The sequence below is a fragment of the Pristiophorus japonicus genome, chromosome 7 (genome assembly GCF_044704955.1).
Source record: "Pristiophorus japonicus isolate sPriJap1 chromosome 7, sPriJap1.hap1, whole genome shotgun sequence".
Taxonomy (NCBI): domain Eukaryota; kingdom Metazoa; phylum Chordata; class Chondrichthyes; family Pristiophoridae; genus Pristiophorus; species Pristiophorus japonicus.
Window position 1 is genome coordinate 251,122,048 of NC_091983.1, and position 20,466 is coordinate 251,142,513.

General features: G+C 50.1%; 1 protein-coding gene across 1 annotated transcript; it reads right to left on the minus strand.

The window, feature by feature from the left end:
- Positions 1 to 381: 381 nt before the first annotated feature.
- hsp90ab1 (heat shock protein 90, alpha (cytosolic), class B member 1) lies at positions 382 to 19,776 on the minus strand. Its single transcript, XM_070885899.1, has 11 exons — positions 19,664 to 19,776; positions 15,071 to 15,217; positions 12,554 to 12,920; positions 6,841 to 6,998; positions 5,880 to 6,194; positions 5,351 to 5,516; positions 4,484 to 4,674; positions 3,583 to 3,730; positions 2,022 to 2,290; positions 1,250 to 1,583; positions 382 to 773 (listed from the first exon to the last, which is right to left on the minus strand). The coding sequence occupies exons 2-11, from the start codon at positions 15,215 to 15,217 to the stop codon at positions 664 to 666; spliced, it is 2,205 nt and encodes a 734-aa protein (XP_070742000.1). The 5' UTR covers positions 19,664 to 19,776; the 3' UTR covers positions 382 to 663.
- Positions 19,777 to 20,466: the final 690 nt, after the last annotated feature.

Genomic DNA, 20,466 nt, shown 5'->3' on the forward strand with positions numbered 1-20,466 from the left:
TGTAAATATTTAGGATCTCAGCACTGATCCCTGCAGCACCCCACTATTGCCAACCCGAGAATGAACCATTTATCCAGACTGTTAGTTAGCCAATCCTCTATCCATGCTAATATATTACCCCCAACCCCATGAACTTATCTTGTGCAGTAACCTTTTATGTGGCACCTTGTCAAATGCATCACATCCACTGGTTCCCCTTTATCCACCATCCCCATTGCAATAATTTTGTAAGTGCCCCGATACCACTTTGCCAATTGAGCACCCAGCCTGTGAATGGGTCCTGGGTTGTTGAATCCGTGTATTTGGAGCAGGAATTACACTCACTAATTGGTCTCAATCACTGACTTCCCAAGGCACAAGAAAACCAGATCCTCACTTGCGCCAGTGGTTTCAGATTTTATTTTACAGCACATAGCTGCAAAAATAAAAATGACATGCTTTTTAAAATAAAAAAAGGACAGCAACATCTGATAAAGGTTGTAGTGCAAGGCTGACTCCCCTAAAGGGAGCCGACCTCATCCATGTTGAGCTGACCAGACTGGTCAGACAATCATTACTTTACACACACTGCACAACAGATCCTTTTGAAAGTCCAAATTAAATACAGCAGTCCAGTTTGAATACAGGTGGGAAGATTGCGGGCAGGGAAGGAGGAGAGCAGTCTCAGTCCACTTCCTCCATGCGGGACGCATCCTCGTCTCCCTCCAGGGGTGGGATCTCTTCAGCAACTTGCGGAGTGGGCTCTTCCACGATCACCTCATCGTCGTCAATGCCTTTCAAAACAGACACAATCAAATTCAGCACCCCTGCAAAATCTCAACCAGCACCAGTACCAAAATATCATTTCACTCAGCTGTGCAGTGCTATCTATCCCACACAGCACTGACAGCAAGTTACTGTGGGACATTGGAGGAGAGACACTGGGCCTTGTATCTGGATTTTTTTCAGCACAAGGCCAACAGAACATGCTAGCTGGCTACTGACCCCCTCAGCACTGCTAGAGTCTGACCCAGCCTTCGTACAGATAATTCCAGCTGGCATCACTGACTAGCGAGAACAGCAGCCCCAGCAGAGCAGGGATGGCAGTGGTCTGCAGAGACAGGCAGGGATCACAGGCATCACTTGGTGGCATCTTTAGCCACTACACTATGAAAGGAGCTTCCTTGCCAACCAGGGAACCAAAGCAAGACAAAGTTAAAGCTGGCGGCACAGTGATAGGCGATGAAACCGCTTGTTGACAGACACTTACCGAGTCCCAGCTTGATCATTCGGTAGATGCGGTTAGAGTGCGTCTGGGGGTCGTCCAATGAAAATCCGGAGGATAGGAGCGCAGTCTCGAAGAGCAGGATCACAAGGTCCTTCACAGCTTTGTCATTCTTGTCTGCGTCAGCCTTCTGCCTCAGGGTGTCGACAATTGGATGATCGGGGTTAATCTCCAGGTGTTTCTTGGCCATCATGTATCCCATGGTGGAATTGTCTCGCAGGGCCTGGGCCTTCATGATCCTCTCCATGTTGGCAGTCCAGCCATAGGTGCTGGTCACAATGCAGCATGGGGAGGACACAAGCCGGTTGGACACGGTCACCTGAGGCAGGGAGAGAGATTCACAAACATCAAACCTGTTCCTGCAATTCTACCTACTTTAGCCTCCCCCAAAGCTGACCCTGACTGGGGTACAACCCACCCCTCACCATGGTCACCTAGTGCAGTGAATGTTAATGGCCCACTGTCCACTCAGGATTACACTTGGGAACAGCAGGTAAGAGCCCTGGCTTCATTTCCCTTCCCTAGTCCAGGGACACTGAAGCCAACCACAGTTTCCCCCATGGACAGCAGTGATGGTCAGCTAAGACTGCCTGTAGCAGAAATCCAATCTGGGCCTGTGCAGGTCCATGGGTCATAGCACACTGAGCAGAGCTACTCAGTTAAGAGTCACAAACCTTTAAAAATATACCAAGTTAGAGCATTCCCTAACTACTAGCCTTGTGAGGAAAGGCTTCGAATGAATGATCTGCGGTCTTACCTTCTCCACCTTCTTGTCCAGGATCTCCTTCATCAGCTTGCACAGGTTGTCATACTTGGTTCGGTCTTCTTCACGCTTCTTCTTCTCGTCCTCATCCTCGGGCAGCTCCAGGCCCTCCTTTGTGACAGAGACAAGCTGCTTACCATCAAACTCCTTCAGTTGCTGCACACAGTATTCATCGATGGGCTCAGTCATGTAGACCACCTCAAAGCCCCGCTTCCTCACACGCTCCACAAAGGCAGAGTTAGCGACTTGATCTTTGCTTTCACCTACAGGGAGACAGGAGACAACATAAAAGCTCCATTCATCTGCACGAGAGGGACGGCGAAGCTGCGACTGGAATTGTGTACTACTGGGTTACTCAGGAACCAGCTCCCATAGTCCTAGCCTTCTGAGCTTGTAACGGTGCAAAGTTTGAGGCCATGTACACATGCAGTGCAGGAGAGACAGGACCATGGCAGCCACAGGCACCAGCAATCTTGCTGTGCCAAGCTGCCAGTGCTGTAGCCAGCTTGGAAGGATGGCATCAGGCATATTTATGCAACCTCTCTGGCAGCTAGACTCCCGACCCTAGCTGGAATATGTGGTGTTGCTCTTTACCAACACTGGCCAACAGAGGGTCATTAATGTACTGAGTGCAGATCACCTACCCTCAGTGATGAAAATGCATCTCCAGTACAGAAGACACAACTCGGCATTAGGATTACAGAAAATTAGAGACATCGATAGATTAAGTGAGTGGCAGATCGGAGTTTTTTTTAAAAAAAATGGTGAAAAGCTAAGAACACCAGAAAACCAATAGACACCGGGGTCCATGTACACACATTAAAACACAGCAGTCAGGTACAAATATAATCAAAAAGGCTACTGGAATGTGCACCTTTATAACTAGAGGGTGAGAGTATTAAGGGGAGGAAGTTTTGCTGCAGTGATACAAAGTGTTGGTTAGACCACACCTGGAGTACTGTGTACAGTTCTGGGCACAGCACCTGGGAGGATATACTGGCCTTGGTAGCACAGATTGATCAGAATATTACCAGGGCTCCAAGGGTTAGATTGCAAGAGGTAACAAACTCGGTGTATTCCCTGGAATAGAGAAGGCTAAGGGTGGATCTGATTAATGGAAGGATTTTGAAAGGAATTGATAGGTCAGATAGAGACTTGGACATTTTCCACTGGTGGGGAAAGTCTAGGACAAGAGGACATAACCTGATCAGAATCAGGCCACTCAGGGGAAGAATCAAGAAACTTTCAGAGTGGTAGAAGTGTGGAATTCTTCCCCAAAAAGTAATAGATGCTAGCCCAACTAATTGTAAAATTGAAAGCATGAGATGTTTGCTCGTCACATACATTAAGGGATGTGGATGGAGTTAAGATGCAGAACAGCAATGATCTGATTGATGGAGGGGCTGAATGGCCTCCTCCTGTCGCTATGATTAGTGAGATCAGAGAATTCACCAGTCAGGGTGTTGACATTACGAAGCCAACAGAGCCAGGCTGGTCCTGCTCACCTCCACCTGACAGCGAACACTTAGCTTGCTCTCACTGAACTACAACCCACCAGTGATGTAGTAGATGCACTTCTGGTTTTCCTTCATGCGGGAGACATAGTCGGCCAGGGGGGTGAGCTCGTCCCCAGACTGCGAGGTGTGGTAACGCAGCAGCTCAGACAGCTTCTTGCGATTCTGAGAGTCCTCGTGGATACCGAGCTGTAGACAGGGGAAGGAAGTCAGCTATTATACCATGTTACAGCAAGCTCACAGGCAAACCCCTCACAACGTAGAGAACAAACCATTCCAAATCTACACTATATGGAAGCCCGCGTTTACTGCTTTTCTTTAGCGTGTCGATGTGATGTTTAAAACGGTTGATACTCACCCTCAGGGGCATTTCAATCTCCCTGAAATCAGCAACCAGGAACATCAGGGAAGGAACACTAGAGGCCACTGCCTCATTTAGAGAGCGGCATTGGACCCCCAACCCAGTACTTGAACTCAACATTCCATCTAAGCTGCATGGCTACCCCACCCCCCCACTCCCACCCCATGGCATTGAGGACTTGCTTTTCAATGGTAACTTTTGTGCACCCTCAAAATTAGGAGGAATGCTGCCCCCCCACCATTAAATTACCCAGTGCAGTGCTGCAGAGGTCTGCTGTTCTGTACATGTGTGCAGAGGACATCATATGATCATATGTCTCACATTAACAGGCTGAATCAGCAGCAGACACACAGACCTGTGCAGCTGTCACCCCGGAACTGTTGAGGCCCTTCACATTAAAAGGAGGTTTTACAAACAAACAGATAATTCCAATCAGTAGCCATTATAAAGTTAGCATGTTAATAGTAGAGCTTTCTGCTGGGCAGATCCAAGTGAAATTGCCAGCGAGAGCACTCCATCCATCAGATTCTGGACTGACACGGGAGACCCCCCCCCCCCCTCCCATTTCCTTTCACTCTTACCTTGAGGTTCTTTGAGAACTGCTCATAGAATTTCTTGTAGTTCTCCTTGTCTTCTGCCAGCTCACAGAACAGCTCCATGCACTTCTTGACGATGTTCTTGCGGATGACCTTCAGGATCTTGCTCTGTTGCAGCATCTCCCGCGAAATGTTCAAGGGCAAGTCCTCAGAGTCCACCACACCACGAACAAAGTCTGCTCAAAAATGGGATTCATAGTCATACATCAGACGTGAACCAAATGGGTGGCATGAGAAAAGGAAGGAGCCATGTTAATCCACAAGGGTCGAGCTCTCGATACCTGGGCTACGGGTAAACTGTTAAACACTGCGGTGGTCATCAGACAGTGGTCACAGAACTTCAGACTTCTGTTTAGTGAAAGTCAGGCTCAAGTCCGACACATTAAAAAAATTAAAATTCTAAAAAAAGAATCTGGGCGCTTTGAAATGACTGGCGTATAAACCAATACCGAGCCAAGATTGCAAACACAACAACATGCAGAGCCAGCCAGTGTCTGAAAGGGAACACTATTTTGACCTGTGCTGCAGTCATAGCCAGCCATGGTAGGCTACACTACACTAGCCATCGCCAAGGAACAGTTGTTACCAGACTGGAGGGGTACCGCACTGGAACTTGGAGCCAGCGAGCCCAGGCTAAAGCAAGCCAGAACTTCCAATGCTGCAGAAAATACAAAAAGGCAGCAAGGTTCTTGCCAGAAGAATTTCTAAACAGAGGAATCCCTGGAGCTGAAAGTATCGCTCGAGCCACCAACACAGGGAAAGGAAGAGTAAAGCAGTGTGAATTACTGAGGGAAACATTCCTGTGGCCCTCAAGCCCGGAACCACAAACAGATGGCAGTAAATTGCACTCACTGAGGTACTCAGGGATCAGCTCCTCACAGCTGTCCATGATGAAGACCCTGCGAACATACAGCTTGATGTTGTTCTTCTTCTTCTTGTTCTCAAAGAGGTCGAAGGGAGCCCGCCTGGGAATGAAGAGCAGGGCACGGAATTCCAGCTGGCCCTCCACAGAGAAGTGCTGAGGAGGAGAAAAACTAGAGTGATTCTCAACAGACTGACCAATTCCAGCTACTTTGTTTGAAGGGAAATGCCTGGGGACAATGCCAAGGGTCCAAGGCCAGGGCGGGGATAGATTTTGACATGCTTGAAATGTTCACAATAACAAGGGAAACTAAAACCGCTGTGGGTGACGGTCTCAAGATACAGAGACCAGTTTGAAATGAAGTTAGAGTGGATGGGAAAGAAAATTGGGATGTGGAATGAGAAAGCAGCCAGAGGTCTCCAGCTAGGTAGGGCATGTTACTTGGCTCCATTCCACAATATACCTGGCCTGGCAGGTTGTACAAGTTAGTCTCCGTTTCAACCACATTAACAAGCTCACCTTCACAGCAAGATGGTCTTCCCAGTCATTGGTGAGACTCTTGTAGAACTCGCCATACTCCTCCTGCGTGATGTCGTCGGGATTGCGAGTCCAGATGGGTTTTGTTTTGTTGAGTTCTTCCTGGTCAATATATTTCTCCTTGATTTTCTTGGTCGTCTTCTTGTCCTTCTTTTCACCATCTTCTTCCTCATCGGACCCTACATCTTCGATCTTCGGCTTCTCCCCTTCCTCCTTTTCTGCACCTTCCTCTTTCTCAGACTTCTCCTCCGTCTCTGCCTCATCGTCACTGATCTCCTTTTCCCGTTCCTTCTCAACCTGAAGAAACAAATGAGAAGATTGGTCAACATGGCCCACCTCTTCTTCTGCACACACCTACAAGTGACATACTGTGTACCCAGGCATCCACTCAGTACATGTACCTGGGCAAGATTACAACAATCAGAAATCCGACAGCGTGGAGCAAGAAATACTGGCTTTTCAATGCCAGCAATCCACCACCATGGTGGATAATGGAGAAGACATGCGCTGCACATACCCAACATGTCAATCATTGCTCTATCTTTACAAACAGAACTTACAGCAGCCCAGGTCACAACAGCCAACAGGTGGCAAAGAAACAGGACAAAACAGGAGGTGGAGAACAAAACACTGAGCACAGGGGCTTGCCAAAACCATTTAATGTCAAGCAAAAGGCAACTGGGATACAACTTGAAATGTAATGATTGACTCCTGATTTGTGGAATCAATCAGGTTAATAACGAGCTAAATCTCAGTCCCGTTACATCCAGCACAGTGCAGTAAGATCCACCCCACAAAATAAACAGGGCTTCCAAGGTACTGAGGGGGCAGCACCACATTAACACTAGTGATGGGGCAGTGGGACCCAATGAATTGGGAGGGAAATCATTGAAACAGTACAGGTTTGTAGAGAGGACAGAGACAACAGCATTTCAGTACTTACAAAGAGAGTGATGGGATAGCCGATGAACTGAGAGTGCTTCTTCACAACCTCCTTGATTCTTTTCTCCTCCAGGTACTCAGCCTGATCCTCCTTCAGGTGCAGGACCACCTTGGTACCTCGAGTGATTGTATCACTGGAGTCAGCCCCATCACCCTTTTCTGCAAGAGCAAAATACAGGGGATTCATATACTGGCGATAACGCTCCCCAACCACCCTGTGCCATGCCAGCATCTCAGGGTCAGCACAAAGTAACTTTTAAAGCAGAGCCCTAGAAACAGGAGGCAACCACACTGCTCATACTGCGAGCAGTTCCAGCTATGTAATGCCCCTCCCCCCCACCCTATTGATCAATGACTGGTGACAGATACCATTCAGTAAGTACGGGATAGTACACAACCAATCACTCCACCAATCATGGTCACACATTGGGCCGAGACAGGAGATCCAAGCATTTTCACTTGTTGACCTTATTCAGGACACTTGGTGATGAGCAATAGGTCCCCTGACTTCCTGCTCATCCCTAGCCCAGGGGAGCTGAGATCAGCACTGAGTAAAGATTAAGCCAAGCAATCCCTCTCTGCAAAAATGGCACTGATTGGATTTACACCACGACTCTGTGCAGAGATCCAGTTTGCAGCTGCTATGAACCTGAGCAACAATGGTGTCTTAAAACCTGCTTTGAAACTGTGTACAACTTCCCAGACTGAAACATTAAGCCATGGCAGGAAAAAACAGCAACAATGAACAGGACCTGAGGCATGAAGAGTCCTTGTTAAGACACGAACAAAATGTGCCAGACTAAGGGGAGGCAATCACCCATCTTGGTGGCTCAAATGCTTTTAAAAAGGGGCATTCAATAGCCAAAGACTAAGTGGCCCTGTATTGCATATCAAGCTTTCTGTAACCCAAGAAAAAGTAAAGAGCTTTCCATTCACACCAGTCCAAGACAACATTCTCTGCCTAGGAGCTAACTCACTACATCTGTCAGTAGAAGAGCCTCTGCTCAGACACAATTCAAACATGCACCAGTGGAGTAGTTTCTGCAACCTGTTGTAAGCAGACTTTTAATCTATGGGTTGGTGTGTGGAACAATGCAAAAGGCAAATGCATCAGTTCTTGCATTCAATGTAAAAGGCAACGTCAACTTCCCAGGTGAAGGAAGGAAGCGTGCTGCCCGGCAACTGCGACCTCATTACCAATCCATCAAACCTACTAAACTGAGACAGCAGAGCTCAGAGAAGGCCGCAAGATAACAGTAAACATCCTGGGATTACAGACAACTGAGTCGCACTTGCCAGCATGAACTAACTGCTGATACCATAGTATGGAGGGGGTGGGGGAGAAGATAAAGATCCTCCTACCTGAACAAGTGGAAGAGTTTTAATTACATGCCTCCGTGGGGCAACAAGTTCAGTTTTCCTGTGCGTATATGATGATGCTACTGCTCGTGTTTCAGATTGAGACACCAGGTAAGTCAGTAAGTTCATCGTAAATTAATCACGCTGCAAAGTCTATCCGTCAACCCAGCGTCATTGTTACGCATTTAGTTAATGAACACCCCTGCTCACTAGGAAGTCTTGAATGGATGAAGGAGTTTTATCCCTGTCAAATCCACTATCCAATTTGGAGAGGAGTGAGTAATCCCTTGATCAAACAGGATCATGTTGGGGCACCTGTTCCTGATTACTGGCCAATATAAAGCAGGGCCAAGCCCAGCATCCATCAAACACTCGCTATAACAGGAGGGAAGAACAGTCACCATGAGCTGCACAGACTACAGCCAGAAAAGCTCAGAAAGGCGCCGATCCAACAGCATGTGTCCCATGCCCAGCATTCCAGAGTATCCAGGCTTCCAAGATCTCAAGGTGGGTGGGTTTGAGTTTTACTCACTGACCAGGGTACAACAGTGAACTCTAGTGTCAGAGCCACATCAGGGACAGGAGGATGCTCACTGAAAGTGGCAGATTGGTTGGTTGGAAGACCAGGAGCATGCTGGTTAGCATCCAGCATACATGGTGCTTTCACAATAAGCCACTGTTCCTCCTGGGTTAGATACAGAAAATGCTGCAAATACTCAGGTCAGGCAGCATCTGCTGAGAGAAACCATTTACATTACAGCTTGATGACCTTTCAGCAGCAGCAGTTTGCTCCTTGGAATGTCTTATTACTGGATGGTGCGTGCACCAGTCCACCATTCACATGAATCAGGTGATGCAGTTTGATCTCTGCTATTTGAGCCTCACTTATCAGTAAGGTACACCACCAACATGCTCTAGAGATCCTATGCAACCAGCTTTTCAATGCAAAAACTGTGCATGTGCACTATTTTGAATGGTCCATGCAGCACTCCCAAAATTAGAGAACGCTGTACACCAGTTATTATATGCCATTGTTTTATAAATACGACAGCATAACTGAGTGACTGCACTTGTTCTACCTGATCACTATTTATGGTTTGACACTACCGTCTGCATCTGTACATAGCTGCTCTCCCACTTCTACCTTCTTTGTGTATTACTTGTGATCCATGTCATAGGACAGCTCCACGAGATTGAATGTTCCACCTGAACTATCACAATCTGACAGAATAACTGCAGCAGAGGACTTCATGTACCCCTATACCAACCCCCCCCCCCCCCACCTTGCAGCTTGGCTGAACTGCATTGATTCTGGTTGAGAGAAGGGCTCGTAATTGAATGGAGTAATGTTTCCAGAAAACTCCCATTAAAAATAGCCTGATGTTCTAGCTGTAGAAATCTTTCCAGCTTCAGGTATCGTGGCATTTAAAAAAAATGATTAGGGACGCTAACCAATTCTCACACCTTCCTTTCTCCAAATTTAGGGTAAAACGAGCCTGCCAGGAAGAACAGGAAGAATTCATTCCAGCCCAGCTCTCAATATTTCCAGCAAGGGAAACAGCACCTCCCACAACACAGTAGCTGTTCACTCCCTCGTACATTTGAGCCTCCAATTCCAAAGCATCGCAGGATCAGCTGGGGATTATACCCGCCGGAGCTCCAGCGAAAACTCCAGGCAGTTCCACGACAAGAGTCTGCAAGACTACTTCAACGAGAGACTGCTGGAACTGAAGCACGGGCACTTCCAGGCACCCAGACCCAGCAGCTGATGCTAAACCTGCATGCCACCACAGCCCTGCACTGGGAGATCAGAAATGCTGCAAAGCTGTGGAGCCAAGTAATTCGCAGTGTAAACACTAGCAGAGGCAAGTCCCAAACCATCTAGAAACTTCTACAGACACTGCAAAGAGTAACTGCTGGAACGAGCTCACATTTGGAGGCTCCTCACTCCCAACTATGTTTAAAGAGCCAGTACAGAAACATGTATTAATGTTTAATGTTTGGGTCTTGGACGTCTCCGAGCACTTTGATTCTAATGACACTTCACAGCTAGGGAATAAAATCCAAAATGCCCCACAGTTCAACTGGCATCAAATACCTGAACGCAAGCTTGTTTCTGCTCCCCCTCGTTCAACTCGATCTGACTCTGGTAAGAAGTTGATATGCACAAGAACATATTAGAAGCAGGAGTCGACCATATAGCCCCTCGAGCCTACTCCGCCATTCAATATCATGGCTGATCGTCTATATCAACTCCACTTTCCTACCCAATCCCCATATCCCTCGATTCCCCTAGAGTCCAAAAATCTATCGATCTCAGCCCTGAATATACTCAACGACTGAGCCTCCACAGCCCTCTGGGTAGAGAATTCCAAAGATTCACCACCCTCCGAACAAATTTCCCATCTCCGGTGTAAATGGCCAACCCTTTATCCTGAGACTGGCTCCTAGTTCTAACTCGCCAGCCAGGGGACACACTCCCAGCATCTCAGAATCAGGGTTTCTGCCACAGTTAACATTTATACAGACTGGAACAATTTTTTTTAATGAAGTGATGAGGCCATAGAGCAAATAATCAGCCAGATTTGGTGAGGGCCAAGTGAATTAAACTGTGGAAACATGCTAAATGCATTAAGGCTGTCTGATCTCACATGATGATCGCAACTTTATTTATAGGCCTGTAAAGGAACACCAGAATGTAGACAAGTTACAGAATGGTAGCACTGGAAAGCAGCTGCTGTAAACATATTTACCTCAAGTGCTCCACTGTTTGCCATGTTGCACTGTGACCCTTGTTAATTAACATGTAGTGAGCTAGCCATTCTTTTCTCAACACCTCGCTGGGTACTAGTAGCTAAAACAAGGCAGCAGTTGGGAGTCAACTCATTGCCTTGAGTATACAGCTTAGCATTGCATAAATACAACTGGACTGCTTTGGAGTTTAAGCTCTCCAGCAGCCGAGTTTCCCCCAGTCTGAGCCGAGGCCTGGGAGAGCTCGCAAGTCTTCAGTGGTACAAGGAAAACAGCCAGATTCCCGCAGTGTATTCTCATGTAACACACGACCAAACATTCTGGGAATATACAGCAGCAGGTGTGTTGGTATCTGAAGAGTGGAGATGGGTAACATTTGAGAATTGAAGAGGGAAGTCTGCACTGTTCTCATGCAGTGGGTGTAAGACAGCTTGCTTATCTCCATGTACAGGTGACAGCAAGACCAGGCAACAAGAATTTTGTTAGATGGAAGCTCATATTAAAATGATTATAAATCAGTTTGTGTTTTATTAGTTAATTGTTTAAAATCCTCAGCTGAACATATTGTAGGAACTGTACAGACTGAATTCCAGGCAATAAACAATGAATGGATTTACCAATGTAGCATGCTCATTTGACTACTTAATACTTTAGAGCCAAAGATAACTCAAGCATTAAACAGGATTTCAGCTGGGCAGCAGGCCATGGGGTGCTGGACTGTTTTATATGGAAACACCTGGCACTTCATGCTCCCGCACCGCTGCAACTCCAAACAAACCTCCACACATTCTCCACCTGCACCAAATGCCTGGAAACGCCTGAAACTTCTACAACCTGCATTGTTACACTTAAAAATAAATGGGCTGAGGCTAGCACAGAGTCTAGGTTTCCCACACCTCATCAATCCATGGAATTTCAGCAAAGTTCACACTCCAGCTTTACTGGGTGGAAAAATTGGTTCACCTTTCACAACCTGAGCTCATCCAACAAAATGGCAGGGGATAAAACCCCATTCTTCCAACATTAGCAACCATCCCACAACTGCAATTTGTACAGCATCTCAAAACTAAAATCACTTTGAAGTGGAGAGTCAGTTATAAAAACAGTGACACAGCAAGTGTCCAAGGGAAGCCTCCAGCTCTTCAACTAGTGCCATAGAACATTTAGAAACCATTTTACCAGGCAGAGGGGCTTTGATGCAACAGCTCATCCAAAGAACACCAACAAAGCACCCCCTACACACAATACCAGTGTGTCAGGCCATTATGAGTCAAGCATTGACACGAAGGGACAGTTGAATACTACCGACTAACCATTACTCACTTGTGATCATATGCCATTTTAGCTCTAATTTACTCATCTCAGAGTTGATTCCTTCTCTGGAATATGGTTTGAAAGTGGTAGTCACCTTGAAGTGGCCATTATCCAAGCTTTCCAACTGTAGAGACATGCCAGCAAAGCCCTAACTTGGCACCCACACACACACGCTCCAGGCTACACTTCAGGCAGAGACGCCAATCCTTTCAATTCCCAACTGAAGGTTCCCGCCCAGTTTTCACCCCATGGACACGAGCAAGAGCCACTGGGTGCTACACATTACTTACCAGTGTAAGTTTTGACAGTGAAGGAGCCTCCAGCTGATGATTCCCAGGCATACTCCTCATCATCATTGTGCTTGGTCAGCACAGTAACCTTCTCAGCCACCAGGTAGGCAGAATAGAAGCCAACACCAAACTGCCCAATCATGGAAATATCTGCACCAGCCTGCAGAGCCTCCATGAAGGCCTTAGTGCCAGACTTGGCAATGGTGCCCAAGTTGTTGATCAGATCGGCCTTGGTCATCCCAATGCCAGTGTCGATGATGGTGAGGGTGCGCTCACGGATATTGGGGATGATTTCAATCTTCAAGTCCTTGCCGCTCTCCAATTTTGAAGGATCAGTCAGGCTTTCATATCTGATCTTGTCCAGAGCCTACAGATTAAAGTCAGAGTACAAAACTAAAGCATAGTTGTCAGGCAGCAAGTTACAAACATCTGACATCAATGGAATTCCATTCAACAAAACATACCACTTAAGACATTTCCCTGAAATGTACATAGAAACATTTACACCAATCAAGAGGCAACTCTTTCCCCCCCCCCCCCCCCCCACCAAGGAGGCTTTTAAAGAGATCAAGAGGCAGAAGTATTTTGGGAGAATTCTAGAGTAGTGTCCAAGCTAAAAGCTGCCTCAACAATGCTTGAGGCTGGAACGCACAGGGAACTGGAGTTGGGGAATGGATTGTTATCAAGGAGATAGCAGATAGGGGTGAAGGTGGGATGAAACCATGGAGTGAGGGGGAAGGGGTGATTGGTAAATCAGAGTGCCAAGTTTTGGGCAGGTCGAGTCTACGAAGCATGGAGAACGGGAGGCCAGCACCAAAGTTGCATCAGATGGGTTTCAGCAGCAAAAGGCCAGAGGTGGGCAACACTGCAGGGGGACAATTAGCCTTTACAAGATACAGGGCCAAAAACTCAGCTAGTTATAATTAGTTGCTGCAGTTGCACGAGTGGATGCCAGAGAAGCAGCAGAGGGTAGTGATAGGGATGGAGCTGCATGCCAGCAGCACAGATTAAGTGTAAACATTAACTATGTGGCTAATGATTTGTCTCACTGAAGGCAGAGGTGCCAAGAAAAGTTACCTGAGTGAATGCAGAGGGGGCTGTGTAGGGGTGGAAGAGAAACTTGTATTGAATCCTACAGCACAGGAGGCTGCCATTTGGCCCTATGATACTTGTGCCCGTTCTTTGGTAGAGCTATCCAATTAGCCCCACTCCTCTGGAAGTTTATTTTTCAATGATATACCCTTATGAAAGTTACCAGTAAATCTGCTTCCACCACAAGGTAGTGCGTTCCAGATCATAACTCACTGCATAAAAACATTCTCATATGCCCCCTTGGCTAGAGATGAACTGGCTACCCTCAGATGGGAATGGAACCACATGGAGGCAGTGCTACAAAGGACACAATGAAGAGGTGTGGAATAGAGCAGAAAGGTGGAGTACAGATAAAGCACATCACAGGATGTTTGACTCACTGGTTAGGGCCATTTCAGTACTCCAAGGACAAAGTCACAATGGAAAAAGTTGCAGGAGAACAGGGAACAAACTGTGGAATGGGACTAATCCAATCTCATTGAAAGAGCCAGCACAGGCATGATGGGCCAAATGGCCTCCTTCTGTACTGTACCATGAACAAGGAATCACAGATGGAGGGAATTAAACATTTAAAGACCTGATGAGGAAAGGGAAGTTGAAGTTCTTAGCTGGCAAGGACAGCCAGGTCAAGGGTTTGTGGGTAAGAATTTCAGTTTTGAATTGGAGGAGGAACCATTGACAGGAGTGAGGAGTGCTGGTGAGTTGCAGTAGAGGGTTCGAGCATCAGTACATACCAAGGAATCGGAACAGGTGCTGCGGTGCCGGGAGTATGGGACCGCAGCAGTTTGGTACAACCAGGCAGGACATGTTCTGTAACGATGAGCTGTGTTTCTGCCCATGCCAAACCAATATAAATCAAACCCCATGAGACAGTGGATGGAAAATGCATCACTGATGGGTAACTGAACACCCTGGAGGGGCAGATTGCAGACCACCAGTGGAGGGGGCTAATCCCTGGAAAACACACTGAAGGAGATGAAGCATTTGGGGGGGGGGGGGGGGAAAGACATTGAAATGTGCCTTGACAGAATGTCAACAGAAGTGAGCTCCTTGATGAGGAATTTGAACCTGGGACAGTGGGAGATGACTCAGCAGTACAGTGCGTGTCTGGAGAGCAGCCAAGGTGCGCACAAATCACAAGGGGAAGCCAGAGGAGTGGTGCAAATCCAGGTTGTGGGGGTAGGGGGTGATTGCAAGCAGGTAGTGAAGGGACATGTTTAATCAATCAATAATGCAACTCATTCCTGGAAGCTTGATCATCAATTGCTAACATGTGGACACTATAACTGAGCAGTTGCAGTTGTAATGTTGGGACAGTCCCAGGGACAGCCAGCTCAACGCAGAGAAATAAAAGGAGCAAATGCAAGACATCAACACTGCAGCAATTCAAAGAACAAACAGCACTCATCTCTGAAGGGAACTCACATCAGAAGCGTTGGAGATGAGCTCTCGGAGGAAAATTTCTTTGTTGGAATAGAAGGTATTGATGATCAAGGACATAAGCTGAGCAATCTCAGCCTGGAAGGCAAAGGTCTCCAGCTCATCATCAGCAGTGCGAATTTCTTCAGGCATCTGGGAAAACAAAAACCCCGTTCATCAGTATGGGACAAAACATTGCATTGAGTTTTCTGGTGCTCCAGTTCAGCTACGATCGAATTAGTTTATGCTACACGATAAAGCAACCCACTAAACTTGCATTTAACTCAAAGGTAATCTAACACACGCAATTTATCACACATGGAGTAACTGACAGCAGAATAGCCCAGGGTCAGGCATGGCCCACAGGCTCCGACAGCCTCTTCCCCCCCCCCCCCCCCCCCCCACCCCCGTCAAAGGCACTTCAGTCCTAATTGTGCTTTTTCTTGTGTCAGCTGTCTTAGTGGCTATCACTGTTGCCCAAGCCAGAAAGGTTCAAGTCCCACTCGAGACTTGTGCACAAAATCCAGGCCGACACTCCAGTGCAGAGGAGTTCTGCACTGTTGGAGGTGCCATCTGCTCTTTCTGGTGGATGTAAAAGATCCCATGCCACTATTTCCAAGAGCAGTGATATCATATATGATGCTGTTTGTGCATAAATTGGCTTTCACATTTACATTACAACAACTACACTTTAAAAAATACTTCATTGGCTGTAAAGCACTTTGGGACATCCAGTAATCATGGAAGGTGCTATATAAATGCAAGTCTTATTTACTGTTAAATTTTGTGGGCATCAAAATTTGGAAAGGGTTGTTTTAGTTGTGCTTTGGATGGTAGATAAAATCAAATCAGAACAAGATGTGTAACTTAATGGTAACATGGGTTCACATTGTATACAACACTAAAGGTTCTAGGTGTTTTATTTGTTCCTGGGATGTGGGTGTTACTGACGCAGCCAACATTTCTTGCCCATCCAGTGTTCGAACTTGAGCATCTTTAACACAGAAAATATGCACAGGCAGGTCTGTACCTGTGCAGCTATGAGAAAAGTTTGGACACACCCTCGACAGTTGTGTGCATTTAATACTGCCCAGTGTTGGTGCAGGCAGCCACATGAATGTTATCACAACAAACCTCCATTAAATACATTGGACAGGACTGTTCTCTTGCCCCGCTGGGTGTTTGACCGTGCCAACAATTGAAGGGCAGTGTAAGTGGGTCACCCAATGAGACAAGGGCTGTGAACTGCACCACTTTATAAATCACCGCACCAGCAGCCGCCTCCAGCTGCACAAACCACAAGCTCAGCTTGCAACAGGCAGTGCGCACTGACGTCAGCACGCTGCTCACTGCGGCACCAAATCCTCAGGCTCGAGCCGGCCGGAAGCGACCTCCGTCATAAAATGGCGGCGCTCAACACATGGCCGGGGGCCGGGCCCGGCGCGGCCCCGCCCCGGGCAGTAACAAAGGGCGCGGCCGCTGCTCGGGGCGGGCGGGCAGTGCCGGACTGGGCATACCTGCCTACCTGCCGGGGTTCGCGTTCACCCAGCAGGCTCAGTCCGACACTGCAAACACCGGCTCCAAACAGCCGCCATCTTAGGGCCGGTGGGTGGCTGAGTGCTCAGGCAGGACTGCGGGGAGAGCCCCAGCACACACTGCTGAGGGCAGCATGGCCCCACTCTGCACCACACAATCCCCGGGCCCTGTACAGCCGGGGTCCAGGGACCCGGGCACAGGGGTCCTTGGTAGGGAAATACTCCCAAGCGCCAGTAGAGTTCAATAGGGACACAGCCGGGAAAGGATCAGCCTGCAGGGAGTGAGCAGGACACCAGTCTCCACTATACACGGGGACTAGCTAACACAAACCGACACATTTATATAATTAAGGTTTGAGACTTCCCCTTTGTCTGTGGCTGTATACACACACAGGTTAGGATCCGTGTCCTATATGAAGCTATATCTCCTCACATGTTTACATGCTGACATTGCGGCAGGCTCTGCCAGTGCTCCATTACAGATACAGTATCACACCATCCAGCCATTCTCAGTGCATTGCTTACAGGATGACACGATTCACTGTTTCACCTGCCCCCACTCACCCCCTCCAATACCCCCACTCTTTCTCCCCCCCCCCAATACCCCCACTCTTTTCCCTCCCCCCCAATACCCCCACTCTTTTCCCTCCCCCCAATACCCCCACTCTTTCCCCCCCCAATACCCCCACTCTTTTCCCTCCCCTCCCCCCCCAATACCCCCACTCTTTTCCCTCCCCCCCCCCCCCAATACCCCCACTCTTTTCCCTTCCCCCCCCAATACCCCCACTCTTTTCCCTCCCCCCCAATACCCCCACTCTTTTCCCTCCCCCCCCAATACCCCCACTCTTTTCCCTCCCCCCCCCCAATACCCCCACTCTTTTCCCTCCCCCCCAATACCCCCACTCTTTTCCCTCCCCCCCCCAATACCCCCACTCTTTTCCCTCCCCCCCCAATACCCCCACTCTTTTCCCTCCCCCCCCCCAATCTTTTCCCTCCTCCCCCCCAATACCCCCACTCGTTTCCCTCCTCCCCCCCAATACCCCCACTCTTCCCCTCCCCCCCAATACCCCCACTCTTCCCCTCCCCCCCAATACCCCCAATCTCTTCCCTCCCCCCCAATCTCTTCCCTCCCCCCCAATACCCCCACTCTTTTCCCTCCCCCCCCAATACCCCCACTCTTTTCCCTCCCCCCCAATACCCCCACTCTTTCCCCTCCTCCGCCCCAATACCCCCACTCTTCCCCTCCTCCCCCCCAATACCCCACTCTTTCCCTCCCCCCAATACCCCACTCTTTCCCTCCCCCCCCCAATACCCCACTCTTTTCCCTCCCCCCCCCAATACCCCACTCTTTTCCCTCCCCCCCCCAATACCCCCACTCTTTTCCCTCCCCCCCCAATACCCCACTCTTTCCCTCCCCCCAATACCCCCTCTTCCCCTCCCCCCCAATACCCCCACTCTTCCCCTCCCCCCCAATACCCCCACTCTTTCCCCTCCTCCCCCCAATACCCCCACTCTTTTCCTCCCCCCCCCCCAATACCCTCCCCCCAATACCCCCACTCTTCCCCTCCCCCCCAATACCCCCACTCTTTCCCCTCCTCCCCCCCAATACCCCCACTCTTCCCCTCCCCCCCCAATACCCCCACTCTTCCCCTCCCCCCCAATACCCCCACTCTTCCCCTCCCCCCCAATACCCCCACTCTTCCCCTCCCCCCCAATACCCCCACTCTTCCCCTCCCCCCCCAATACCCCCACTCTTCCCCTCCCCCCCCAATACCCCCACTCTTTTCCTCCTCCCCCCCAATACCCCCACTCTTTCCCCTCCTCCCCCCCAATACCCCACTCTTTTCCCTCCCCCCCCCAATACCCCACTCTTTTCCCTCCCCCCCCCAATACCCCCACTCTTCCCCTCCCCCCCAATACCCCCACTCTTTCCCCTCCTCCCCCCCAATACCCCACTCTTTTCCCTCCCCCCCCAATACCCCCACTCTTTCCCCTCCTCCCCCAATCTTCCCCTCCCCCCCAATACCCCCACTCTTCCCCTCCCCCCCAATACCCCACTCTTCCCCTCCCCCCCAATACCCCCACTCTTCCCCTCCCCCCCAATACCCCCACTCTTTTCCCTCCTCCCCCCCCAATACCCCCACTCTTTTCCCTCCCCCCACTTCCCCTCCCCCCCAATACCCCCACTCTTCCCCTCCCCCCCAATACCCCCACTCTTTTCCCTCCCCCCCAATACCCCCACTCTTTTCCCTCCCCCCCACTCTTCCCCTCCCCCCCAATACCCCCACTCTTCCCCTCCCCCCCAATACCCCCACTCTTCCCCTCCCCCCCAATACCCCCACTCTTTTCCCTCCTCCCCCCCAATACCCCCACTCTTTTCCCTCCCCCCCACTCTTCCCCTCCCCCCCAATACCCCCACTCTTTTCCCTCCTCCCCAATACCCCCACTCTTTTCCCTCCTCCCCAATACCCCCACTCTTTTCCCTCCCCCCCAATACCCCCACTCTCCCCCCAATACCCCCACTCTTCCCCTCCCCCCCAATACCCCCACTCTTCCCCTCCCCCCCAATACCCCCACTCTTCCCCTCCCCCCCAATACCCCCACTCTTCCCTCCCCCCCCCACTCTTTTCCCTCCCCCCCAATACCCCCACTCTTCCCCTCCCCCCCCACTCTTCCCCACTCTTTTCCTCCCCCCCCACTCTTCCCCACTCTTTTCCTCCCCCCCACTCTTCCCCACTCTTTTCCTCCCCCCCCACTCTTCCCCACTCTTTTCCTCCCCCCCCACTCTTCCCCACTCTTTTTCCTCCCCCCCCACTCTTTTCCCTCCCCCCCAATACCCCCACTCTTCTCCCTCCCCCCCAATACCCCCACTCTTCCCCCCCAATACCCCCACTCTTTTCCCTCCCCCCCAATACCCCCACTCTTTTCCCTCCCCCCCAATACCCCCCCCACTCTTTCCCCCAATACCCCCTCTTTTCTTTCTGCCCCCCATTGCCCTTCAATCTCTCCAACATTACCACTAACCCCATTACCCTTCCTCTCACTGCCCCCCCCGGGCCGGTACCTTGCTGGTTGTGGGGGGCCCTGTGGTGCTGTAGCCGGGTGTGGGGAGTTGCTTGATCCGAGTGTGGAGCCTCTCGCTGTCCCGCTCCGCTGCCGCCGCCGAAAGGAGTGGCCTGCCCTCAGCCCGCGCTATATACAGGGGCTGCATCACCCGGCGGCCCGGCCCGGGATCCCTCCGCGCCGCCACAGCCCACAGCCCCCTAACCCCGTCCCCTACCCCGCGCGGGCCCTTCACACCACCCGCCCGACCCCACCCCGACCCTCGCTCGCCACCCCGCCGCCTCCCGGCGGCCAACCGCCCGGCTCGGCGGCCCGCACTACTTGGCGCGGCGGCGGCGCAAGGCGCCGGTGAGGCGGTTTGTTCCAGCACTTTCCATGCGCGGCCCCAGCCATGACGTCAGCCGTCACTCAGCGGGAGGGGGCGGGGCCTGGGGCAGCGGGACGGTTGGAGCGGTTGCCATGGACACGCAGACAGACAAAATGGCGGCCTGGTTCCCCTTCCCTTGCCCCTCTCTCTGTCCCCCACAGCTGAGCAGATGTCCCCAAGGGTGCCCCCAAACCCCCACCATTATAAAAACATGAGAAATAGGAGCAGCAGTCGGCCATTCAATAAGATCAGGGCTGGTCATCTGCCTCAACCCCACTATCCCCACATCCCTCGCTTCCCTTAATATCCAAAAATCTATCCCTCGCTTCCCTTAATATCCAAAAACCTATCCCTCGCTTCCCTTAATATCCAAAAATCTATCCCTCGCTTCCCTTAATATCCAAAAACCTATCCCTCGCTTCCCTTAATATCCAAAA